The following is a 27,967-nucleotide window of genomic DNA, read 5'->3' on the forward strand; positions in this document are numbered from 1 at the left end:
TGAACCGGAGCATCTTTCACCTTTTAACCTGTACTGAACCGGAGCATCTTTCACCTTCTAACCTGTACTGAACCGGAGCATCTTTCACCTTCTAACCTGTACTGAACCGGAGCATCTTTCACCTTCTAACCTGTACTGAACCGGAGCATCTTTCACCTTTTAACCTGTACTGAACCGGAGCATCTTTCACCTTTTAACCTGTACTGAACCGGAGCATCTTTCACCTTCTAACCTGTACTGAACCGGAGCATCTTTCACCTTCTAACCTGTACTGAACCGGAGCATCTTTCACCTTCTAACCTGTACTGAATCTTTGCTCTTATTACCACGCCTTCGGATTTTTCATTCTCATATTTCAACATTCTCAATATATTGTGTCCTTTAACTACAAACATATATAATGTCCTTTTCTTTAACAATAAATATATATGGTACCCTATCTCTAACTATAAATATATATGACACCTTAACTATAAAGTCACGAACTAATTTTTTTTCTTATTCCCTCTAACCTAATCACTCTATTTTCAGGTAGTTAAAGATAAACTTAAAATATCTAATAATGGATAATTACCATTACATTGAGATGTAAAAGTGTTGATTTATGCATGTAATAACAATTTAACAATCGCAACACAACGCGAATTTTGACAAGAATTCACCTTTACCACCAATAGTTTGCCAATTTATTTACTGATTCAAAAATTATGGACAATATCTGACATAATTTGAATTGGAGGATCACGAGTACAGCGTACAGAGTATATATCCAAAGTCTGCAAAAAGTGTGTCTTTACATACGCTTAATGTCACTGTATGGTACAGAGTAACAACCCAACTATTCGTTGGATTGTATGTCTTTAAAGATAATACGGTTTAGAGTAAAAAATTTAGTTTTCCATTTTAAAATTCTAAATTTTTCGTAGCTTAAATAAGACCATTTTTTTAAAAATAATTTTAATTTATGATATAAAAAAAGTTATAAATTACCCAGATAGTGATATTTGGGACTTTCTGAACATATGTGTTTTTTATCATGTTGTGAATATTTTTCAAATAAATATATTGATAAAATCAAATTAGTTTTTGTAATTAGATTTTTACCATTCTTATCTTTTTTATAAATTCAATTTTTTATATAACATTTTTAAAACTTTATATTTCATCAAAAATACAAATTTATTGTTAAAATGAATTCTTTAAAACTGCGGTTGTATTTGTTGCATAAACGTTTGTCATATTTGTTCTTTAAAACAACATCATATCTATAACTCTAGGCAATTTACAAAAACTTAAAACAAATTTTTTTTTCTAAAATACTTGAACTCTATGGTTGTAACGATCAACTATAGCAACTCTACCTTCATTTGTTAACGCTATACCAGATGGATAGCGGAACTGCTTATCCTGATTTCCTTCTCCCCCAAAGTGACAATAGTATTTTAGTTCTGGGTCAAATATTTGTATTCGATGATTATACAAATCGCCTAATATTATATAACCCTCTTTGTCAACTACAACTCCTGATGGTCGATTAAAAAAACCTGGATCACTTCCTTTGGAACCAAAGAAAGAATTAAAACGACCAGATTCTTCAAAGAGTACCAAACGGTCATTCCCAGCGTCTGAAACAATGTATAAATTGTCATCCATTATTGCAACATGTGTTGGAGAATCTAATTGACCACATTCGTTTCCGTAACTGCCAATTACTGATATTGGTCTTCCATCAGATGCAAATATTTGTAAACGATGGTTGTCTCTATCTGCAACTATAACACATCCATTTTTGTCAATGGCTAAGCCAGCTGGATGTAGTAGTTGACCTTTTTCGCGTCCTATACAGAAAATAATTAATGTTTATAACTGTTTATGAATTTTTATAACATCTAAATACTAAAATGTTACCTTTTAATCCAAACTTTCCCATAAACACTCCATTTTGATTGAACTGCTGAACTCGATGATTCTCCCAATCGGAAACAAAAATACACCCGTTTTGATCTATAGCAATGCCGGTGGGTCCAAGAAACTGTCCATCTTTTGAACCCTTTGAACCAAATTCAGTAATAAACTTACCTAATTCATTAAAAACTTGCACACGATTATTACCATGATCAGTAACAAACATTCTACCATCCTCGTGAATAGCGATTGCCCAAGGTAGATTCATTTCACAAGGTTTGTTGCCTAGAACACCAAAATTTAAGTACGTGTTCTCAATCTAAAGGGAAACAAAACAAAAAGATATAATGAAGCAGAATAAAAAGGGTTCAACCAAAAAATATTGAATCATTTTTCAAAAACAATACCTTTAAATAATCTATACCATCGTAAACCCTAACAGTATGGTTACTGTTTGGAAATTGACGGCCCCTAATCTTAATAGTGATGTTATATTTCCCCCGAGTTACTGGTGTATACCGGATACAGTAAGATCCATCGTTATTGTTTAAAATTTTGTTATTAACGTAAAAACCTTCAGGAGCTTGGATTTTAACTCTAATTGCGTCATTGGTTGTTGTCTCTATGCAAGGAGATCCAAAGCGATCAAAAACTTTAACAATAAAGAATGTCTCAATCCCAACCTTTCCAGTGCGTAAACCCTGGCCGCTAACTATCGTGTTTGTTAAAAAAATGGCCGATGTTGAAATTTCGCCTAAATTATTTGCAATGTTTTCAACAGAATCAAAGTCAAACAAATGGTCTATGACATCATTTTCATGCGGCTCTTTGTACTCTAGTTCTTCTTTATTTAAATACTCCAATCGTATTTTCATAACATCTAAAAGTTCAAATATTTCTGCTTCGCTTCCATTTTTGAGAGCGTAGTTTACAAAGTCATTAGCAGTTTTATTTTTCATTAATCGAAGTTGTAGACCAAGTTGTTGTTCATAAAGCAACCTACTCTTGTTTGAGTAAATTGCATCAACTGTTGAAAGTAGTTCGTGACAGCGAAACTCTATTGCCCTTATACATTGAGCAGTGCAATTTTTAACTGCTTGTTTTGTTGCCACCGTACGTGCGTGTAACCTTGCAGCCATGTCTTGAACTTCGTCAATTGCACGTTCGATAGGACGAATTTTCTTAGATTCGTTATCTTCCAAAATTGACATCATGTATGGTTTCTTATTTTTTAACGCTTCCTTAAGCTCTAGAGAAATTAAAAAATTTATAGAATTTAAGAATACATGAAAATATGTAGGTTTATATTCATAATGGAGAAATTAGGCTTCAGTTTAGTCCCTTATTTTGATCTAGTTGTTTTGAAAACAAAAAAAGAACTAAAATTTATATGAACTATTTCCTGAGAGTGTATTAATTGGCGACAGAGATTTAGATTATTTGGATAGTTCAATGTCTGCTTATTTTAATTGCTTATAAGCTTTATGCCACTAGTGGTTGCTTCTGGTCACTAGTGGTTGCTGGTGAGTAAAAATATAAAACGTACTTACTTTCATACCTATGACCTCTATGTTGAAGGATTGTACACTCGTTACAAATAATATCATCGCAATCTTCGCAGTAAAATGCAAATGCTTCTTGTTCATGAAATAAGCAATGCACCGGACGATGTACAGAACTTTTATCATAACGGAGTGTATCTAAGTCTATAACCTTATGATCTTTTGTTACACGAATCCTTTTGTGAGCCGTAACACATTTTAAACATAAAAACTCTGAACATTCTACACATCTTGATACTGCGTCAGATTCATCGCTACAGCACGTGCATAAAATAGCATTTTCTTTTGCGCTTTGTATGAGGAGAAAGTCAATAGCATTATTAGCAAAGAAGTTATAAGGAAGCATTTGAAGATCGTTATCAGGAAGTATAGTGACTTCAAAACAACGTTGACATTTAATTATACTACGCTCTCCAAGTTCATGATCTATTTTATTGATATTGTTGGCACAACACTCTTCGCAAAACGTATGCAAACAATCTAAAACTCTTGGATAACGGAAAGTTTGTTTACAAATGTAACACGTGATGTCAATATCCTTTTCTTTTTTTTGTAACTCAATTCTGTTACATTTATCGTCAAGCTTCTCCATATTTCATGTCATATTTATATCTTCGTTATATCTAAAAAATTAATAAAGTGAAAAAATTTCTAATTTAATTTTAATTATAATCTAATTGAACTAAACTTTTTTTTAATGAAATAAATTTTAATTTTAATTTGCAAACACGTAACATGCAAACAAAACACAAGCAAAAGACAAAAACGTTTAAAATCTTCTGCCATCATTTTATTTGAAGTATAAACGCAAATAAAACAGCAATAAAAAGCTAGTTTCAAATAGCCGTATTTTTTGTCATAAAAGAGATGTTTTGCATCGATGCCTTTGATGTTGTTAAACCAATGATTCTCGATGAGCATAAAAAAACCTCTATGCCGCACGCTTTATTCGATATCTAAATAGATTTATGCTAAATATATATTATATTTATAAATTTAACAAAGTATTTGCCTAAAAGTTTTTTTTTAATTTATTTATTGTTTTTTTTTTAAATTTATTTTTATATATAACTTTTATATACATATTTTTGTTAGTATTTTTTATTTGGGTATTAAAAATTAATAAGAATAAAGTTTTTACCGCATTTTAGCTTAATAATCTAATAGTTTAATAGTATTTTAGCTTAATAATCTAATAGTTTTATAAATAGTATTTATAAATAATAGTATAAATAATAGTATTAGTATCTTGTTAAATATATTGATATTTTCAGTGACATAATTAGCACAACACAAATCTTACAATTCGGTTAACCTTGCCCTGTTTAGGGAGCTCGCGCGCTGTTTAATAGATCCCACCGTAAACGAATTAACTTTTTTTCATTGTTGTTTTTGTAACTTTACTTTAAATATATATATAAATAAGGTTCCAACAAGTTTATTTGCAAAGTCACTTGGTATTTACTATTTCTTTCAATTGATATGCGGTAATATTGTTTAGACAAAATATTTAAAAGTTTTCCTAAAATCGAAAAACAAATTTGATTTAAATATCAATATCTATTTCGATTACAAGAAGAATTTACAAAAAAATGTTACACTAAAAATCACATCCTTGTTCATTTGGTTAGATTTTATTTTGAAGGTGTGATTAAAATTGTTTGATTGAAACTGGAGTGGTTGAGGTTTTGAAACTGAGGTGCTTTTAAGGATTGCCATTCTCTTAACATTAAAAAAAAATACTATTATTGAAATTTATTTTTAAAAAATTAAAAAAAAGAAAAAGTACAAATGTTATTCTTATATTTTAACTTATTCCGAATCAATTAGACTTTAAGATTTTTATAATGAAATTAAATAATTTTATGTCACGTGTGCTAATAAATAATTTTATGTCACGTGTGCTACGCACAATGTGAGCTTTCTTCATATCTGCACGGTTCGTTACACAACCTTTATATTATTTCAAGTAACCAGTTAAAATTCCAAGTAAATATCACGTGTCAAAATTAAACTTTTAAATTTATTTTTAGTTACAATAAATGTTTTAAATAAAATAAAACACTTTTTTTTATTTTGTTGCAAAATATGGCAACATTAAAAACTGCTCGAGATATTTACGACTTTCGTTGCATATTATGTTCTGAAACATTTAAGAATCCAAAAGTTCTTCCTTGTTTGCATTCCTTTTGTTACTCGTGTTTGGAAGAGCTCATTCGGTAAGTTTTCTTATTATTTTTATATTGTATTATATTTTTCTATTAAGCATTTTTATATCAATAAAAATGCTTTATATCAATAAAAATGCTAATTAGTAAAATCTTCGAAAATCAGTTATATTTGTAATTTTTCCTATAACTGTTAACATTATATCTTTAGAGGGCACGAGCAAACATTGATATGTCCAACATGTACTGTTGAAATTCAAGTTGATCCTACTGGACTAGATGCATTTCCTGCAAATTCTTTTGCCATCAACATGCTTAACATTCTTGCCATAGAAAATCCAACCAATTGCTCAAATTGTGAAGATCGTGAATTAGCAAATTCAAGATGTTTAGATTGCGTCGAAAATCTATGTACAAGATGCGTCACTGCACATGAACGTATTAGGCAAACAAAGGGGCATAAAATAATTACATTTGAGGAACTGCAAAACAATGCAGTTCATGATGCACTCAAGTGTCATTCTTTTTGCAAAACACATGATAGAGAGGTAAACTTAAATTTTAATACACATGCTATAGTCTTGATATGCAATCCTGACATTTATTGTATGCCATAAATCTCAGGAGAATTTAATTTTGTTTTTGTTACTTTGTAATAAATAATACCGATTTTTTTACAATAACCATACAAGTAACATTAAACTCATACTGTCATACACGCATGGTGTATGACAGTCTAAGATTTTGTTTTTAAAGGTTTACGCACAGCTCTTACTGATTACATACTTACGTACAACTCTTATTGCTATGTTATTTAATAAATATGCCAATAACAACAATCTTAATTAGGTATTCATTGTCATGTGGTAAAATAAAGCAAAAATAAGGTCAGCATTATACTTTTTATCCTTCATCAACTTAAAAATAAAAAACAAACAAAGCTCGGGTAGAATATTTTTATTGTCTTTCTTTGTCGACAACAAAATTGTTTTGGTATAAGTATAACGTTTATGACCAAAAACCTTATTTCATTGTAAACAGTGAGGTCAATTCAGAAAAATGCTTTAATTTTCTGCTAAAATTGACCCTACTTGTTATTAGAAAAAATTTTAATGATCACAGCCTTGATTTACACGCAATATTTTTTGCTATAATGACGGATGGTGGGTGGTTTGTTTGTTGCTTGTTGCAAATCAGCAATTATGTTTTATACACGATATACAAGCTGAAGTAGTTGAGTTGCCTAAAAAACGGGGACTTTGAAACAAATCTTCCAGACTTTAAAAATGAAATTTTTGATGGAGATTTGTTTTAGGAAAAGGATAACCAAAATAATTTATTTGACTGCAATTACAGTATATGTATAGTTGAAATAATTTCTTCATTTAAATGTCCAAAAAAAATGTGGTTGAAGCTGTACAAAGCAAAGGTTAGGGTTTTTATCTTTGTTGAACTAGTGATCAAGAAGATTTTAAAGTGTGACTGTCTTTCCAAGATCTTAACTCTTTTTAGAAACTCATTTTGAAAGCTATTTTATCTTGAATTGGAACAGGCTTTTATATTTATTTTATTATTTCGACTTCATATTTTGAAGTCGTCTATTTTCATTGCACGCAGTTTTCCATGTTTATGGAAAACAATATGGAGTTATTCTCATTCTAGTAATAAAATACGTAAAATTGGGTTAAAAACACTATAACTAAAGTATGACAGGAGTGTTGCATTTGGGGGTAAGTTGCAATTTGCGGGGGTATTGCATTTGGGGCCCCCGCACTTGAAGGATTTAATCACCCCCCGCACTTGCCTCAAAAACAAAAGATCCGTTGTTCAAACCTCATTTCTGGGTAAGTTTTACGACATCGGATAGGAAGGAGGCGTGAACTTCCAATTTAATGCTCATCCGCGATGCTCTTTCATAAAATCGTTAGAACTTCTTGGGGCACATAAATAAAATTAAAAAAAGAAATATCAGGATAACAAGACGAAGGAAGCGAGTTCCATAGGATGATGTTCGAATAAAAAAACCAGGCAAATAAGAACGTTTGGAGCACTTACTTACAATCGCAGGAAATATAAAAATAAACTTTCTTGATCATAAAATCAAAATTTGTGTTCAATGTTTTTCCACAGTCTTTAGATGTGAGTGATTGAAATATAACACTTTTTATCCAAGGAAAAAGATTTTGTTATGTAGTGTTGTTATAATAAAAATATGATATTATAAAAAATATAAAAGAATAAAAGTTTTATGTCACTTCAAGTTGTATATTTCCTTGTACTCTAATATAATATTCTAATAGCTATATTTGGTATCATTTATATGTATATATATATATAAATATATATATATATATATATATATATATATATATATATATATATATATATATATATATATATATATATATATATATATAGTATATATATATATATATATATATATATATATATATATATATATATATATACATACATATATATATATATATATATATATATATATATATATATATATATATATATGTGTGTGTGTGTGTGTGTGTGTATATATAAAGAAGCGATTTTAAGAGCGATGGGGAGGGGGTATTGACCCGCTTTCCTCCAAAGAAGGTGATTTTCAGTCGGTTTTTTAACAAATATACTTAGGTAGTCGCGTTAACACATTCAGTCGGGTGAATTTTAGCTTTTGGGACCTTTTTTTTTTAAAGAAACTAGTTTTTTGAAGGATTCACCTCCTCCTCACACATTTTATTCGTAGAATCGCGATGTATATATATATATAATATATATATATATATATATAATATATATATATATATATATATATATATATATATATATATATATATATATATATATATATATATATATATATATATATATATATAAAGTTTCTCTTCAGCACAAAATGAGTAAATATTCTAATAAATAAGACAATTTTTTTAATTTTTGTTAAAATCATTTATTTTATAAAAACATGTTTCGACTATATCATAGCCATCATCAGTTAAAATATGTAAAAATGGTTAAATCAAATTAGTAAAATTAAGTTGAATTAATAGAGACCTTATCATAAAAAAATAAATTTATATATATATATATATATACATATATGTATATATATATATATATATATATATATATATATATATATATATATATATATATATATATATATATATATATATATATATATAATATATATATATATATATATATATATATATATATATATATATATATATATATATATATATATAGCATTTTTAGTCTTCTTACCGGGTGTTTTAATTTATACTAAAACATTTTCAAATGTTTAACCTGAAATTTTTATTTTTTGGTTTCCAAGAAGTTAAATAAAATTCTAAGTACAATACAAATTTACGTGTTACGGGTAAAGATGTGCTATCATCATATGCAGTATTACGTGGAGAAAGTTCTGAAACTTGACAAGTTATATTTGTGGAGAAAGTTATACGTGGAGAAAGTTCTACCAGTAAACGTAAAAGAAAGCAAGCATTTAATTCTTTGATTTAGTTTTCTAATAAATCTAATTTTCTTTAAACTTATTAGATAGTATATTCATACTTTATTAATTTGAAACTATTGAATAGAACAAACTAAAAGATTCGTTCATTAAATGCAATATAATTAAGTAGTTGAATCGAAAAACTTGACAAGCCTTATCTGTTAATTATACAAGTTATATTTGTGTCAAAAGAATTCAACCCGCCAATTCTGACTCAACCTGAACCCAATTACTTAATGGTAAATAGATTTAGCATAAAGTTGTTAGCAAGGAACACATAATGTTGAGAACAAGATATTAACAGGATTGGTTAGTTTTTGAACATTTTGAATAATTGTTGTCGTTAACAACATTTTTATTTCAATCTTTTTATTTAGATACTAAAATACTTTTGTGAAACGTGTGATGAAGCAATATGTAGAGATTGTGCAATATGTGAACACAGAGATCACAATTATATGGATCTTAAAGAAGCAGTTAAACTCCACAGAAACGGAGTAACTAATCTATTGGACAATGCTAAACGAAAAATTCCCGTTATAAAACTTGCCTTAAAAGAAATAGCAGAAGTTAAAGAAAACTTAAATCAAAGGTTTTTTTCTTTCGTAAGATTAATAATGTTAAATACTCCAAACTATAATAAAATGATAATAATAAAAATTTCAATCATCTGCAAACTAAGGGTTTCAGTAGGCTCTCTTGTCAAACCCCTGTTCCGACGTTGAGCGTCTATCGCGTCCGCTTACTTGGATTTATAGGGGCTAGGTAAATTGGGGTAATAGGAATAGGCGCATTGGAGCGTACATACTTTGACAGGCTTGAATAGGGAGAGGTGTTGTGAGAATACATACATCGACTGAGGATTTAGGTTTGAGGAGAATTTTTTTTTTCATACTTGTGGACTGAAAGGACAGCGTTAGAATAGGATCTGACAAGAGAGTCTACCAAGGGTTTCTTTAGACATTTCTTTATTCTCAATTGCACATTTATTTTTAGACGCATCTCAATTGCCCATTTGATAAAAAGCAAGATTGATCTTCTTATAAAATACATGGAAGAAAGAAAAACACAACTTCTTTCTCAGCTCGATGAAATCTACTTGGAAAAAGAATCGGTAAATCCTTTTAAAATTATATAGACGTGATAAACATGTTATTAATATTCGAACCAAGAGTTTAGTTATATGAAGAAAAAAAAATTTTACGTAGTTATTTTTTTTTAGAAAACGTTACGCCAAATAAAAAACAGTTGCGTACTTTTTTCGTATAATCAGCCGCAATTAAAATTTATAAATTTAAAAAATCTGTCAGTCAAGATAAAGTTTATAATGATATTAACTAAACTAAATTGATAGATTTATAATTAAAATTTTAACACATAGGTAATAAATGATCAACAAGATGAATTGGAACTCGACCTCGATAATTTTCATTCAAGTTGTGAATTTGTAGAAAATATGATGAACTATGGAAACGAAGCTGAAGTAATGACTGTAAAAAGGTTTATGACAAAGAGATTGCGTGATTTATGTAGTTATCAACCTCAAACAGAACCCGAAGAAAACGATGTTATTGAATTTTTTTTTGAAGACGCACCTCTAAAGGTAGTTTTTCAAACTTTGTTTTTTTCTATTCCCGTAAAACGGGGTTACCTGGGACAGTGGTGTTACTTGGAACAAAATGAGTAATATTAGTTTTTTAGGTTGATATCACCTCACATTTCATATTTCACAGTTAATTCATACTTGAGCTTTTACAAACATTTTTCTGAGATAACAAAGTTGGATGAAAGTTTATTAGCTGTGTTTTTCTTCAGTGTTTCTTGGGACATATTTGAATTGACTCCAAAATTTTGCTTATTCCCTTTAATATGTTTGTTTTTATCATTTTTCACCCATTCGTTTCATTTTTTGCATAAGGTTAGGTCTTATAGACCTACTAATAATAGCGAAGTAGGTGCGGTAGTGGTGTAGTGGTAAAGCGCTCGCTACATAAGCGTGAGGTTCCGAGTTCAACCCCCACCACGTCCCTGGTAGTACCGCGCTCAACTTATTTCTCCGCGCAGCGGCCTTATTCGTCAAGGTTCGTGTTTCAGAGCTATTGAGTTGAGAGAGGGTTATAACCACTATTAAGTAGCCTCCTCATCTGTAGTGGCCATCTCGGCCTTGAGGAGGTGAATAACAAACAAAAAAAAAAAAAGGTAATTTCATTTGTTTTAGCTTTATTCCACAAAAAAACGAGTTGCAATTATAAACGAAAATCTGCAAACTTAGTTGTTGTTATACTATTGTTTTTTTAATAAATATTCACCAAAAATGCTTCTTTCCGTTGTATTTTGAGTTAGTATATTAACATTCATGCAAGCCAAGTAAACCCATAGAAAGAGTTAATTGAACTAAGTTACTTGAACTTGAGTTAATCCATTGCCCCAAGTAACATCTTGTAGTAGGGTTAATAACGACAAGTTTTTTTCTAATTAAAAATCTAAATCACAAGAATGAAAACTCAATGGTTATGTACACACACAAACCCATGTTAATCCCGTTACGGTAACTTTCATTTAAATGATTTTCTCTAGCTTTACTTTATCCTCGAGTTGCCACTTTATTCATTTTCTTTATACGTGAATGCGGTATCATCTAGAAATTATTCACTTATTTATGAATGGGTATCGTCTATCCTTTATTGGGTTTTTCTTTTGAATAAAATAAAGATTATACTGCATTAACTTTTAAAAGGAAAATCATTTTTTTAGCTATATTAGTTTTAAAATTTTTTTACTTTAAAAGGATGAAGTTGATAAGTTTGGAAAACTTAGCACAAGTAATACATTTCCTTTATTTTGCGTTGCAAAAGGTGATGGTCTTCACCAGGCTACAATGGGGCATACAACGGAGTTCAAAGTAATTACAAAAGACAGATTTGGAAATTTTATACCTAGAGGTTGACTTTATTTTTATTTTAGTTGGTTAACTCTAAATATCTTAAATAGAAAATTCTGGACAATAATACCAACTGTTCAATAAAATCTACGGCTATAATAAATTTGAACTAAAGTTTCAAATTTTAAATCATTTTTATTAATCAAAATTGCTACTTTTTTTTTAAAAAAATTCATTTTTTAATGTTTCTAAATTCAATAGTTATATTGTAATTTTATTTTTATAATGCTGTTAGGTTTCCTTGGTAACAATCTTTTATATAAAAAAAGATGTCGATGAGATTTTAAACCTATTGTAATAACCAAAAAAAAATTGGTCAAAAGTTGATTAAATTCAACTATTGCAACAAAAAAATCTGAAGATCTTTTCGTTTTCAATAATTTATGAAGCTGACAAACTTTCCTTTATTAAGGTTTTTATAGTAAGTCTATCAACGTTTAGTTTGCTCATATTCCAATAAAATTATTATTATAGTTAAATTAAATTGAGGGTGTTACATACAGCACAATCATTATATTGTACTGTGAAAAAAAAAAAAAAAAGTTGTCAAACTTTTTTTAGAAGAATGACTAAATTCCAATAGAATAAATTCTGTGTGCAAAAAGAATACGGAGATGAGTCAAAAAATGTTGAAAATGAGCTATACACGGCATTAAAATAATAAATTATTAAGTATCAAGAAAAAAAGTTTAATTTTTAAAAACCCCCTCAAAAAATGAGCACTTCATCCATTATACAAGGTTTGAAATCGCACTTTTCGAAAAAGTTGCAACTGCACCAATTTATATTACTTCTGCTGTAAAGTGACTTCTCATGTCTAATCTCCCTTTTCCTTTTGCACAAACAATTGTTCTACACGTTAATGTTTATCAAAGTTTAGTGGAAACAAACAAAAAAAAAGTTAAGCCATAATAGAAAAGAATTAATTATTGAGAAAGCCCAATAAAAGTTAAAGTCTGAAAAAATTAACAAGGATCTAGAAAAGACCATTTTTTTAATACTAAACAGTTTTTAAATGAAGAGATGGTTTTAGATGTTTTCAAGAAGATGAGTGAATCGTGCAACCATTTTTTTATACTAAGACCAATAAGATCATAAAAGGATCTTGGGATTGTAAATTAAAAAAATAATACACTAGCTATTATTCAATTCTGTTCATATTCGGTTCATAAAAATATAAAAAATTAATGAAAAAGTTTTACAAAGAAGATTCACAGAGGTATACGTCAGTACTGATTACAGGATTGTTTTTTAACGTGAAAAAAAAGTTAAACTGTGTAAATAAACAAGATGAAACAATATTAAATTACTGTTCAAGAATAGACAAAATAGACTGATACTAGTGAACCAAAAAAAAAAAAAGTCTTTTTTTTTTTTTTAATTTCAATTAACCTAGTCTTAGAGAAAAACCAGCATCTTCTTGAAAACATCTACAGCCATCTCTTCATTTAAAATGATATTCAAGCTTATAGTAGACTGGCGTAATAAATTTGATAATGATCTACAGTTCATGCTAGTTCCACAGCTACTAACTTTATAGTATTTGTTAAGACCATAAAAAGAATAGAGATTTTGTTCAATAAAAACTTGATTATGTATCTCAGGCATCTTATTCAAGATCTGGATGATAAAATAACTTTCAATAAAAGGTTCAGCGAAGATTCATTTTTAAACTGTGTTACATAGTAATGTGTCACATAGTAATACTCTCTGAAAGATTTCCAAAACAAAAATATGGAGTTGGATTATGATGAAATGATCTTTCAACTGAAACTGAAACTAATAAAACATTACAAAACATATTACTACAGTAATAAAATAATTTTTGCTATGAATTCTGGTAAAATAACAGTTGATTTAGAGAAAATGGTTTTCTTAATCACAGCAAATGACTGATAATTGCAAACATACTTCAAAGAATATAGTCTCACTCATAGTTTAAGTGGGCAATAATATGATAGTTTAAAGCAAATTGTAGTATATGTTGTTTGGGTCGACTATCTAAGTGGCTTTGATATTACTGTGAAGTGTTCTTGTTTGGGTCTACTATTTCATGTGGGTTTGATATTAAGGCAATTAGTTTATGGAAGGAGCATGGTTTTCTTACATTGGAGCTGTTCTGTTTGCTTTGCAGTTTTGTAGAAGAAGTAAGAGTTTATGGAGCGAATCAGGTACTTCAAAACAGAAAGGGTTCATATAAAAGTAATACGTCTGTTTCGGAGAAAATCCGAGGATTTCTCATTGTTTTCAAACCATAACAAACAATAGAGTATTGAGAGAGCTGTTAAACAAAAGCATGTTCTACCGATTGCGGACATGACTCAAGAAATGATTTTTTGATTTTCATAATGTAAGTATGTTAATGTATACGCAATATGCATAAATAACAATATCAATTATCCATTGTATTTATAATTTTTATGATAAAATACAAAATATAGATATATACTAAAATTTTATAAGAACATTATCAAGAAATAGAATAACGCGGGAGCTCTTAGAAGGACGTAAGGATTTTTCGTCAACAACCGCTAAATAGATTGGTTAAAATTTTTTGTAATAAAATATTTATAAAATAAATAAGTTTAAAATGAAAAATAAAAGGTCCTTAAAACTATTTCAAAGCCCTTTAATCGAGCACTGTCCCCCAATATAATTTTTGTTCCAACGGGCCTGATACTGATACTGATAATGATCCAGTAACGGAGCGGACGGTATTTGTACAATTTAAATCCGAAAAAGATTTTTTTCGAGTTAGTTTCTTTTTTTAAAGACGCTTTACCTTTTTTAAAAAAACGATGTACTGAATTTATTTGTATACTAAGATTTTCCCTTTAATTTGAAATGTAACTTACATTGTTTTGCTTTTAAATAATAAATAATTAGCAAATGTCAGTAACGGACCAGACATTGTCACATAAATTAAATTTTTTATGTCATTAAATTTGGTTAATATACTTAACATGTAGGTTGTAGTTATAGTACTCAGTATATTTTATTACAAAAATAGAATTTGTTACAAAAATAATAATAATTCACAGATGTAGTTACATTTATGTTACGGTAACGGAGTGGAAAATATTATTGGGCCTCATTACTTGATGATTTCCAAAAACATTTAAAAAGCATATTCGTGCAAAACCAAATCTATTTTGTACATCCCTAATGATGAAAATTAACATACTTGATAAAATTTTATAGATAGTCCAAACTTTATTTTCATGCAACATTAGCTGCGACAAAACCATCTTATGAGAAATTGACTCATATATATTTTTTTTTAGTTATGTGAAATATATGTACTCAAACAAAGTTAACCATGTAACGCTCTTATCATTTTTATCAATATTCTTTGAATGAACTTTAATGAATGAGATTGAGTGCTTCACTCAAAACAAAATCTGTATGAAGGATTGAGCTATTTTGCTTAAAACTAAATTGAGAGTGGTTCTTTTTTTTTTACACATAATGCATTACAATATATTCAAAGATTTTTATAAAAATATGTATGGTACTAGATATGCAGTATTTCAATAATTAGGGGGCCTTTTGATGGCATTTGATGATTGTGGAACATTGTGTAAGTTGAAAAATACTCTGGCACGGCTCCGTTATTACAAACGCAATTAAATGTAATTATAAAACTTTTAAAGCCATATAAAGAATATGAGGTGAGTATCTCATTGATATATGAGCTATGAGCTGAGGAATATGACAGCATTTGTAATTGTTGTTAGTAATTATTGTAAGTAATTGTAGGAGAGTAACAATAGTGAAAGAACGAGAATTGATTCGAATTTAGATTCTTCAGTTATTTTTGGATTTTTCTAATATTGTTCCAAAACTTTTTTCAAGTTTTGTAATTAGGTTTTTAAAGTTATTTAATATTTTTGTTAATTTCCTTGATTCTGAAGCTATGGTCTGCTTTTACACATTTTTTCAAAATCATTACGAGCCAGCCAGTTTCTGTTAAATGCAGTAAACTTATGCAATCTGTTGTAGTTAGTTTTTTTAACCCCTTAAAGTTAAGTTGAAAGAAAGTATTTTTTTTGCGCAATTTAAGTTTTGTTGTCCGTCATGATTCAGGGCAAATGCGGAATTCTTTTTGTTGGAAACATTTTTTCATTGATAAAACAGTAATTTTTTTTTGTTTTTTTTACATGTTTAAACTTCTTTATTAAGCCGGTGGCCATATAGCAAAAATGTGACTAAAAATGAGTTTTCGTTGGACACTTGTAATAACTAATTTTTTTGTTTCGATATTGTTAGAGCATGGTACCAAGATACGAAAAACAGAAACTTGCCCCATTTTTGCATCATCATCATCATCATCATCATAGAGTCTTTCTTCAAACGAGGTGTTTTCACACGCTTCACCGCATGCACATAGATCAGTGCATGTGATTTTGTTTTGTTTACAAGAACATCGATTTGTGACGCAAACAGGTTTGCAAGAACAGTGAACAAATTCAAGAAGTGAATCGGGTGCAGGTGGAATTGTTGTCCAAACCAAGTTTACCTGGTCTCCATTTAAAGACCCACCATCGGGCGAAGGAACATTTAATATACCTTTCAATGCATTTTTTTGGATGTAAGCATCATAATTATCACGTTTAATGTGTAAAATAAGCGAATCATAATTTGGAGGAGCATCTCTTTTATAGATTTGCCCATTTTGAACAAGTAATATCGTGCTTTATTGACAACATCTTCTTTGCTTGCACCATAAAGGTGTCAAACAAATTTCTGTATGCCATTAACAACGTCATCTGATACATCTTGTGACATTCCGATACCTCGGAATGCTGTACAATATTATTTTTTCTTTCCTGTCGTCTTTAGAGCAGATAATTTACCTTTTCCTTGAAAAGCAGACACTGCATCACAACCTAAGTAATAAGTAGAAACACTTCAAACATTTACGTTTTCAGATACAAAATTAGTTTAGATAAACAGCACAATTTAATACATTATTTTTGAAATCGAATTTCTGAAGCAGTATGTGCTATCACCATGTGTAATAAATATCTCTATTTCATTTATTGCATAACCTTTTCATTCTTCCAAGAGAAACTTAACCATTTCCTCTTTATTGCTGCCAACACTCATAAACTTCTTCCATTGTTTGGGTACTTTTTGATCAGGCCCAAATATAGTAACATTCTGGACACCAGATTCAGCTCGTCTTTGTCGCTCGGCGTGTTTGATACTAATATTTCGATACCTGTCCGTAACAAAGTCAACTCTATTTGACTTATGGCAAAATTCATTACCATAGTGAATATCAATCGACTGAGTTTCTCAAAATTTTCGGGTATAGGTTTAACTATTTGCAATAAAGCCGTACCGTCCAAAATTAATGCGTTGTTTTTAGGAATATCCACTGATAACTTATCAATACATTTATCTTCGAGTATGTTTATAAGCTTCGACTTCGTTGATTTTATGATACCAACTGAGGCGGGAATACTACTTTCAATAATAATTACTCTAACTTCAACAAACAAACCACTTTCAATATACCAGTGGAATTCAGAAGTTCCATGTAATTCCATTAATAACAAGCAAAAATCCTCTACTTCACGTCGGTTGTCAACATCCAAGGAGTTCATGAATGATTCAAATCTAAGGCGACTTAAAGCCTCAAACATGATTTTATGCACCATTATGCTTCTGTAATAGTGTTAACCTGTGAGAATACCTTTAATTGCTCCCTCTGCCACTAGACCAGATTCAATGACAATATCCTTAAATTGAGACTGATATACTAATGCCCAAAGTTTACAGTTTTAATAAACCAATAAATGATAGCTAGCAAATATTTAAAAAAAATTAAAGTTTATAATTTTATCAAAAACTTTAACACAAAAAATCAAAATTTGTCAAAATATTTTTATCTCTAAATAGAAATAGCTATGTTCTAAAATTTTCATCCTTATGTTTAAAACTAATTAAATACCTTAAACCTGAATCCATCAAATCTTTTAGCAATAGCAGTCATAAATGACATCATAGTATGAAATTCGCCAAGTCTTACTACAAATCTATTCGAAAACTCAGGTTCCTTCTACCGAACCATTTGAATTTTTTAATACACAGCCTCATCACAGGCAATTACTCCATACTTCAAATTTAGTTTGTTTATAATATCAACACTTCTACGTAATATTGTGTATATTGCTGCAGTATCAGTAACAGGAGCATCAACAACTGGTAAATATCCAATGTACGAGACATGAGAGGCAGCTTTGTTTTGACCAATATTGAAAGCAGTCAAACTTGGAGAGGAATTTTCTTGAATTTGACTTTTGCATAATAGATAAGCCCTATCTTGATCCTTGACTTTCTCTATTGATATAGATAAAATAACAAGATCAATGTTTATTTTTTCGATTAGCTTTTTAAGCTTGGGTGATTTTTTTTTCCCAATCTGATAACATAATATGCTAGAAAGTGGTTCTTGAATAGATCGAGGTCGTTTTGAAACTGTTATCTAATAAAAAAAAGTGAAATGGTATGAAGTGGGTTACTAAAAGAATGAAGTTTTTTTTATAGAAAATAGCTAAATCCAATATAGAAACATAAATGAATGAACACCTACTAAAAAAAAAGAATTGTTAGCTATAAAACTATGTAGTTTTAACAAACAACATAAATGTTTCAAAAAAGATCATAAAGTTTCTAATTTTGATTTGGTATAATTGAGATGCAGTGCTCCATGTGAGGGGGGAAGAGCAAGATGTCATCCAGCCACCTTTTTAAAGACTATAATCCATTCTTTTCTATATCTTTCCTAACATAGCAAAGATTAGACAAGAAAAATTGTATTTATAAATTAGTGAAAACTGTCCCTTTAGTTTTTCCCCTCACATTGCGCACTGTTTATACCTCTCTTTTTTCTTGGGTTGGTTCAATATTTAAAGGTTGAACAATGATTCCATTAGCCATATGAGTAGTTCCTTTCCCAGATCTTGTTTCCTCACCGAAATTGATGTTGTCCCAAACCAAAATTGACAGTGATGTGTCTTTAGTTCCTGAATAAAAATTAGATTTAGAAGACCAGAAATTTATTGTATAAACCCGATAAAAAAATTAAGCTATTATTAAGATAAATTATATACTTATTTTGATTTTTTGAATATATTATTGTTTATATTATGGTGATAACACTTACAAAAGCCTTGTTTTGATCACTTTAGAATTAAAATTATTTTTCATCATAGATATTGTTTAATCTTACCTTGTGGTAAAACTACATCTTACTTTAGATTGATAGATGCTAATGCAGTTTTATACCTCATTGTGGCTGAATATGATATACAATGACCAAAACCACTCAATATTTTTATCAACTCTTTTGATCCAGTTATCTGCCTTGTTGCCATTGTGACAATGCCACAGATTTAGGTGTTTGTTTGTGCCGATTTGAACTTATATAAATGCAATCTTGAATTAAAGATAAAACTGGTTTGGCCACATTAATATCTGGCCACAAATAATTACTCTCACCCAATTGTCTACACCGAAATTTTTTCTTTTTGGCTGAGCTTTGTCAGTGCTTGCATTTATAGATGTCGATTGTTGTATTTCATCATCTATACTAGTTTTCCTACATTCTTTTAGCTCAGTTTTTTGGTGTACATCCCAGTCAATTTTTTCTGTCTGCTTAATATTTTCTGCACTTTCAAGTTTGAAAACATTACAAATACGTTCGTAACATTTTGGATGGTAAAAATAACCCATGGCAAAGCTTTCCATTTCTACAATATCTGCCATTGAGTTGAATTCCTCTTCTATTTTAGCGTTAATGGTTCTAAAAGAAAATCTTGCCACATCTCCATGTTTATTTCGAAGTTTGCACCACCTTTTTCGTGTGCTAAATATTTTTTTTATAGCTTTAGTACTGCATTTTTTAATGCATTTATTAGGTATATCATCAAAATGAATTAAACAAATATTGTCGCTTAACGATGCTGCCATTTTGTCTGTTTATATTTTTAACCAAACGTGACAGAGATATTTTACGGAAAGATTTATTATAAAGTTTTAAATAACATTCGGTCGCTTTAGTTGTTCCGTAAATTACTAATTATCAGCGATAGACTAATCGTTAGAAAACGATCAAGCACGATAAAGGAAAGTAAAATGATAGATTGTGAAAAAACTGCAGAGTAAAAAAGGGGCAAGTTTACATTTTTAAACTGTTAATACTAAGAAACGCTTGATTCAATATAGAAATTTCAGTTATTAGATGTGTCCAACGGGATGAAGCGATAATCAATGTTGGCCACCGGCCTATATTTACTGTTTCTTCAAATTGAAAAATTTTGAGAAATTTAGATTATAAATTTTGATAAGTTTGTCAACTTTTGGAAGTTTATAATATTTTTTAGTATATTATTTATTACAGATTTTTTTTAAATCAATGCTTCTAACGATCGGTAAACGGTTACTCATTTTTAAATGTGAAGGAGAAAAAAAACTTGACAGTTAGTTAAGCGTGTTGATAATTCTTTCAAGAATACATTGTGATAAATATAAAATGAACTAATCAGCTTTTTATGTTTATATAGGTAGAACTAGATAATCTAATACCGGTCAAAAAATCAATACCGGTGTTTCGGTATTATAAAAATATAATACTGGAATATCGGTATTAAAACCGGTATTAAATATTTTAAACTTTTAAAGCAAAGTAAATAAATTTAAGAATCACGAAAACTTGAAAAGAATGCAAATTTATTGGTCTATTTGGTAGAATCTTTAATCTTTATTCCATTAAACCTCTTAAAAAACAAAAGCATCTAGAGTTTTGCCATTCTGCACCGCAACTTGTTTAAAATAATACCGGCAGCAGAAAATGCTCTTACGGATTCAACGCTAGTTGACCAAATTGTTAAAAGAAGATCATAAACCTGTTGGAGAAATTTTCCTCGCACACCTTCATCTTCGAAGGGACTCATTTCATTTTTTAGACACTTGATTATATCACCAGCGCGTTGTGGTTGTTTCCCGACAACCTTATAGTTTATTTGTTTACAAATGGTCTTGTACATGTCTTTTTTCATTGATTTCTCAGAATTTTTCCTTTATCAATCTCAACTTCGCTACCTCAAAGTGAAGAATTTTTTGGGCTCGTTATTTAACAGCAGTGCTTTGATTCTAAAGTCCCTTCTGATTTACAATACCCAAAAGTGAATTGAGATTACTCGCTTTTGATGCACGTGGAAAGCTAAAACTTAATAAGTTTGAGTTCCTTATACCATCTTCTAGACTTTTATGCAGATAAGAAATTAAATTGGACAATGCTTTCTTCTTGCAATAATACGTTGTTTTATGCACTCATAAATTCTATGCTCAATGATGACTTAATTTCACATAGCCTGTCAAACATAAATGTCAATGCTGCATCCGCAGAAATTAAGTTAGCATCCTTGCAAAAAAGTGACTCGACGGCTAATTTTACCGGCAAAAGTGCTGAGATAGTAGTTGAAACTGTTTCAAAACCAGTTTCTGTAAAGTTTATATTAGGTTTTAAATCTATATCTGATTTTTGAATGCATGAATTTAATTTGTAAAAACGTTCGAGCATTGCTAATAGGCTATTCCATCTAGTTTTGGAATCTGCAATTAAGAAGTATTCTTTACGAAATTCAAACTTAACATAATTCTGTAGTGAACGTTTGAATTCTGTGGAAAAGTAAGGAAAATTGTGAACGTTTAAATGTTTGTACAACTTTCCTTACTTTTTGTTTAAGGGGACCAATTTGGTTATGTGTTATTTCTGTATCTTGTTCTTGCATATCGTATCGTTCTTGCATATCGTAATCGCAAAAGGTTCTTTCTTCGGTTGTTTCTTTTTTATATAGAACATCTACGACTGCAAGTTGAATTACATGGGCCAAACACAACTGCTGAGCAGCCGGTATTAATTTATCTACTTTTTGCATAGCTACTGCACCATCATTTGTTAAACAAACAATTTTCTTTTCTAATGACAAACCATACTGATTCAATTTTACATTTAAAAGTAAGACACATTTTTCTGCAGGTAAACCTCCATTGATTCGGAGAAGTCCTAAATTCCAAAACTTTGACTCTGAGTGAAGATTCACGTTTATGTATTACCGGTTCCTTAAGAAAGTTCACTCATCAAAAGTAATACTGAAACCTTTTCCATTTAATTTATATTCTGATATTTCTTTAATTATTAACTGTCGAATAGTTTCGCTATAACTAGTGACAATTTTTTGTATAGTCGTGGCGGATTTTGGAAGTTTATCATTTAAATTTAATGCTTTTAATGATTTTTAAAGATCATTGGATGTTATAAAAATTCTGAATGGAAACCCATCAAGTGCTGTCATTCTAGATAAGATTGCTGCCAGCGAGTCTTCCGTTGTTTTTTAATATATTTAGTAATTTTTGGAGGAGGCGTATCAGATATTGAACTAGATTCACCATGAGGTTGTTTTTAAACGTGTATGAAGGCCGCTTGTTGAGCCACCTGCTGTTTTTATAACTTTTGCGCACTTCTTACACATTGCACTATGCCCTTTTTCGTCGTTGAGAAAGAAAATCAAACAGAATATTTATCTCCACCTTTTGAATGCATAATAAAATTTTTAATTTCACTCTCCATCGGCTAAATTAGAATATTATCTCAATTTGTAAATATGTGTCACATGTTTTATCCTCACAATGTTAATATCAATTACATAATGTGACTGATATAAACACTAAATATTTAAAAAAATAACATAAAAACATTTAATATTTAAATGAAATGAATCTAAATAAGTTTAAACTTGAAAATGTTAATTTTTTGAACTTACCAAAGTTGTTCTTGGTAATTATTTTAAAAAATCTATCAAAGAAATAGGTAAAGATTTTGTAATCGGTAAAAATGTGAACTCGTTTTTTACTTTTAGATCCTCGCCGTATAACTAAAAATGTAAAATCAAGAACTCAAGAACTAAAGAATGTTTAACCCATTGCTTTAAAGTATACCCGCTTAAGATTGTTTCAAAAAAGAATAAAAACGACAACCCGTAATTATAAACCTCCTGGGAATTTAAATTAATTTTTAAAAATGAGTCATGTAATAATGAGAAGAGTTTCATCATAGAGTTGTCAATGAATCAGAGTTTGACAACTTTATTTTTATATATTAGGTTTTTACTTAAACAAAGAGTTTAAACACATAGAATAAAAGATATTTTAAAAATAAGCAACAAATGTTTACGAATTTTTGTATATTTATAATCTGAAATACGACAATGCGATACGTCTCAAAAATAGTTGCGTTTTGATATCTACCCCAGTGGGCACAGTACGTTTTTAAAACGTTCTTTGGACGTTTTTATTAGGTTTAAACCTTATAAAAACATCTAAAAAACGTTTTAAAAACGTACCGTGCCCACTGGGACTTAAATGTTGTAATACTTTAATTAAAATTTTCGTTATAAATCAATTTAAAAAAGTATATAAAGTATACAAATATTGCTAAAAATAATAAATACAAAACAACCATTCAAATACCGAAATACCGGTATTTAAGCCTTTTAATACCGGTATTCGAAATTAGACAAAATTGACCGAAATCCCGGTTTTCGGTATCCCGGTATAACGGTATTAGATTCCCTAGGTAGGACCAACACTATTGATCATCTCAAAAAAAAAAAATAAGGGTTATTTAAACTTAAAAAAAATTAGCTATATCGTTCCCTTAGTATCATCTTATTTTATCTACAAATGTAATAAATAAAATGTTATATCTAATATATAAAATAAATACAAAAAAATATATACATATAATAAATACAATGTTCTACCTGATAAAATATATTATATTATATTAGATAGAACATTGTATTTGTTTATACATAATTTTTTTTTGCATTTATATAATATATTAGATAGAACATTTTATTTATTACATTTGTAAATAGAACATGATAATACTGAGGGGACAATATGTTTAGAAAAATGTTGTGTGTTTGGTTGTTCCGAAATTTCGTATCATATATTTTCAGGAAATGACTTAAAGTTGTTGACAACTATATGTTCTTCATCATCTTCATATGTGCTAATGACGGAGGTAATTATACGTTGTAGTAAGTTGAGACAATATTTTTACAAGCATTGTGGGGTATTTCTGCATACCGTTATGATCTTTTTATTACACGAGGAGACATTAGTAAATATTTTTTTAAATTTTAAAAGCATTTCTTCAAAAAGTCTATTATATTCTTTTTTAAAAAAATGAAAAAAACTGATGTATAGGAGCTGGTATATTATGTAATCATTCATCATTTGAACAGCGAGGATAGAAAATTAACATAAAAAGAGTTAAATTAATGTAATTGAAGATCCAGAGGTTTGAGGAGACTTTTAAAAATAATGTTGTGGAACAAAATTCTGGGTTTTAACATAATGCGTTTTTCATTATTTTTAGTTGTTATTTTGAAAAAGCGTTTATAATTATTCGCCCGATGAGTGTGGCAGCATTTGGCTTAAGGCCTTGAAATTTAGCTTCTGTTTTAGCAACTTTATATCCAAAAATTGTTTTGTTTTTTTTAGTGATTGACCGAAACAGAAAATATGTCGAAACCGAAATAAACCAAAGTTTCGGGTATACTAGTTCGATGCCCAAACCTAAACTGACGTTTCGACAATACATTTTATCAAAACTAAAACCGAAATTTCGGCTAACCAAAAATTAATTTCATTAGAAAATCTAAAAAAATGCAAATCTAAATAAACAACAAATTTTACATTTGTCGTTTATTTAGATTTGTTGTTTTTTTTAATTTTTTTTTTTTGAGGACTTCTTATATATTTTTTCTCTTACCATCTTATATAATAATGATAATAATAAGTTAACAATTAAGTCATAATTAAATAATATAAAATATAAAATTACTCATAGAAAATTCGATAAAAGTAACTAAAAGCGTAAATCTACAAAACATTCTTGTTCACTTGTTCATCCTTGTTCACACTTGTCCACTTGTCCACTTGTTCACATGTTCCCTATTTAAACTATTTAAACAATTTTTTTTACTTTAAACAAAACGTTATGGGATCGTCTATAAAGTACGAACGCTCGGATACCCATCCGAGAGGGGTCTGCAATCATAAAATGTTGCGTAGGTAGTTAAAAGCGAGGGTACTTTTAGGGAGATGGAGGGTATTCAAAAAAGCCTACAGCGAAATCCTGTACTGGGATGGGGAGGGAGGGTTCTATATAAAAGCGTCAGCGTGAGTACTTTATGGACGACCCCTATCAGTGTAAGATTAAAATATTATGAGCACTACAATGGTTTGATTATTTGCGGTCTCTATATTTAAAGTAATTTATGAACGATGGGCTTATATTCTATTTAGAAATAGTGAAATTTTTTGTATTCCATTTAGAAATAGTAAAATATTTTGTGATAATTGTCAGAAAAAACTACTTTTCTAAATTAAATAGAAATTTAAGATCATACAAAATTTTCGGTTTTCGGTACGTTTTTCAACTGAAATACTGCTTCTTACCAAGTTCATATAATTATATTTTATAATTTTTATAAATTATTATATATTAAATAACAAAAATCATTTATAATGTTAATAAATAAAAAAAACACTAAATAAACGTATATTTTAAATAAAAATATTAGTAGCTTTACAATACAACCAGTTAAACGCATTTTTTGTAATGGCCGTTGTAATTAAAAAATAATTTAAAGACAACAATAGCATTGTTTAGGAGGAGATGCTTTGAGTGTAAAAGTAACTGATTCCAAGGGAACTACGACAAATGCAGAAGTTCTTGATTATAATAATGGAACATATTCTGTTACCTACAAAGTAAAATCAAAAGGAAAACATCTAGTAGCTGTTTATATACGCGATAAAGCTATTCAGAACAGTCCGTTTGAAGTAAATGTTTCCTCAGGAATAGATATAGAAAAAATTGGACCAATGCTAACAAAATTTGGTTCAGGAGGAGTCACAAGTTCTCTTGCAAAAGATGACAGTTATGAACCATGGGGCTTGGTTTGTAATAAAGATGGCGATATCATAGTTACTGATCATAGTAATCATAAAGTTCAAGTAATATTTTTTCTTTTAATTTTTAAAATAAAAGCAAACTTTTTTTTTGAAAAATTTTTTATAAGTTTTATTTGAAGGTTTTTGATGTAAACGGGAAACTACTTCATCAATTTGGTGTAAGAGGAAAAGACGATGGAGAAATATGGTACCCTACTGGAATAGCCGTAGATAAATATAGCAACATCTATGTGGCAGATCATGGGAATCATAGAATTCAAGTAATTTTAAATTTATAAAATTAAAATAGTTTTGCATTTTAGATTTTCTTTGGTTACATATAAATTTATAACAATTTTATATGTAACCAAATGAAAAAAAATAAATAAAAGCCATTCGAACACAACACGTAAGCACAAATGCATCAATTTGTAAAACTATTGCGCAAGGTAACAACCCGGTGGGAAATAGGCTAGCAACAATTGAGCAACTTTTTTATTTTTATTATTGTTGTATGTACTCGTTTCTAAGGCAATAAAGGTTATTTCAACAACATAGATTTATTTTCTCCAAGCTGCTGGATTCAACTAGCAATCATTTTACCAAATTGTCTTTATTATCATAAATGTTGCTTGCTACCCAGTGGGCATAGTACGTTTTTAAAACGTTCTTTGCACGTTTTTATTAGGTTTAAACCTTATAAAAACGTCTAAAAAACGTTTTAAAAACGTACCGTGCCCACTGGGTAATCACTAGCCAATTTCTCACTAGGAAAGTACCGCAAACAATGACGAAATAAATAAAAACAAAGTCTGACAACTCATAACATACAACATCGAGTCAACTTTATATCTACAGTAAGAGATATTATAAAAATAATCACATAAATATACAACCACTTAAAACAACAATATAACTTTTGCATAGGCATATACTGGAGATGGAAAATTTATTAGGAAGTACGGCTCGCGCGGAACAGGAGATGGACAATTAAAAGGTCCTTGCGGAATATGTATTGATCGGGAAAATAGGCTCATAGTTACCGACAGAGACAACCATCGTGTTCAAATATTTGATCTTGATGGAAAATTTTTACTTGCGTTTGGTGGTTACGGAATCCAAGATGGAAAAATGAATTCTCCCCGACACGTTTCTGTAACCATGGAAAACAATATTGTAATATCTGATACAAATAACTATCGCGTTCAAGTATTTGATAGAAATGGAAAATTTATTTCAAAATTTGGTTCAAAAGGAACGCTTGAAGCGCAATTTATGTGCCCATCCGGAATTGGATTAGATGGCGAAAATAACATTGTCATAGCTGACTTTAGAAACGCCAACGTGCAGATTTTTAGCGAGGAAGGAAACTTTCTTAAAGTACTTGGCTCGGAAGGAAGTATTTCTGCAGGCATATTTTCAAAGCCAACTGGTTTATTTGTGTCATCTAGTGGAAATATTCTTGTGGCAGATAGAGGAACTCACAAAATTTATTTGTTTTAATTTTTATTTTGTTTGCAGTTTTTTATATATTTAATTAGTTAATAATGTCAGTTAAAAGATAAAATATCAATATACTAAAAATATATGCGCGGTGCACTGAGTTTTTAGTACTTCTTGAAGCACCTTAATAAAATTTTTATTACTATTATTATCATTTGTATTATTGTTATTATTATTATTATTATTGCTATTATTGTTATTGTTATTATTATTATTATTATTATTATTATTACTATTATTATTATTGATATTATTATTATTATTATTGATGTTGTTATAGGTATTATTATTATTTTTATAACTGTAGCGTTTAAATATA

General features: G+C 29.2%; 2 protein-coding genes across 2 annotated transcripts; one reads left to right on the plus strand and one right to left on the minus strand.

The window, feature by feature from the left end:
- Window positions 1-1,083: 1,083 nt before the first annotated feature.
- On the minus strand, window positions 1,084-4,170 carry LOC100210204 (E3 ubiquitin-protein ligase TRIM71). Its single transcript, XM_065790941.1, has 4 exons — window positions 3,456-4,170; window positions 2,313-3,154; window positions 1,909-2,224; window positions 1,084-1,838 (listed from the first exon to the last, which is right to left on the minus strand). The coding sequence occupies exons 1-4, from the start codon at window positions 4,057-4,059 to the stop codon at window positions 1,312-1,314; spliced, it is 2,289 nt and encodes a 762-aa protein (XP_065647013.1). The 5' UTR covers window positions 4,060-4,170; the 3' UTR covers window positions 1,084-1,311.
- Window positions 4,171-5,424: 1,254 nt separating this feature from the next.
- LOC100213744 (E3 ubiquitin-protein ligase TRIM71) lies at window positions 5,425-27,748 on the plus strand. Its single transcript, XM_065790942.1, has 9 exons — window positions 5,425-5,686; window positions 5,847-6,183; window positions 9,542-9,756; window positions 10,161-10,278; window positions 10,546-10,767; window positions 11,953-12,106; window positions 25,862-26,208; window positions 26,286-26,426; window positions 27,073-27,748. The coding sequence occupies exons 1-9, from the start codon at window positions 5,556-5,558 to the stop codon at window positions 27,646-27,648; spliced, it is 2,241 nt and encodes a 746-aa protein (XP_065647014.1). The 5' UTR covers window positions 5,425-5,555; the 3' UTR covers window positions 27,649-27,748.
- The last annotated feature ends 219 nt before the right edge of the window (window positions 27,749-27,967 follow it).

The sequence above is a fragment of the Hydra vulgaris genome, chromosome 02 (genome assembly GCF_038396675.1).
Source record: "Hydra vulgaris chromosome 02, alternate assembly HydraT2T_AEP".
NCBI lineage: Eukaryota > Metazoa > Cnidaria > Hydrozoa > Anthoathecata > Hydridae > Hydra > Hydra vulgaris.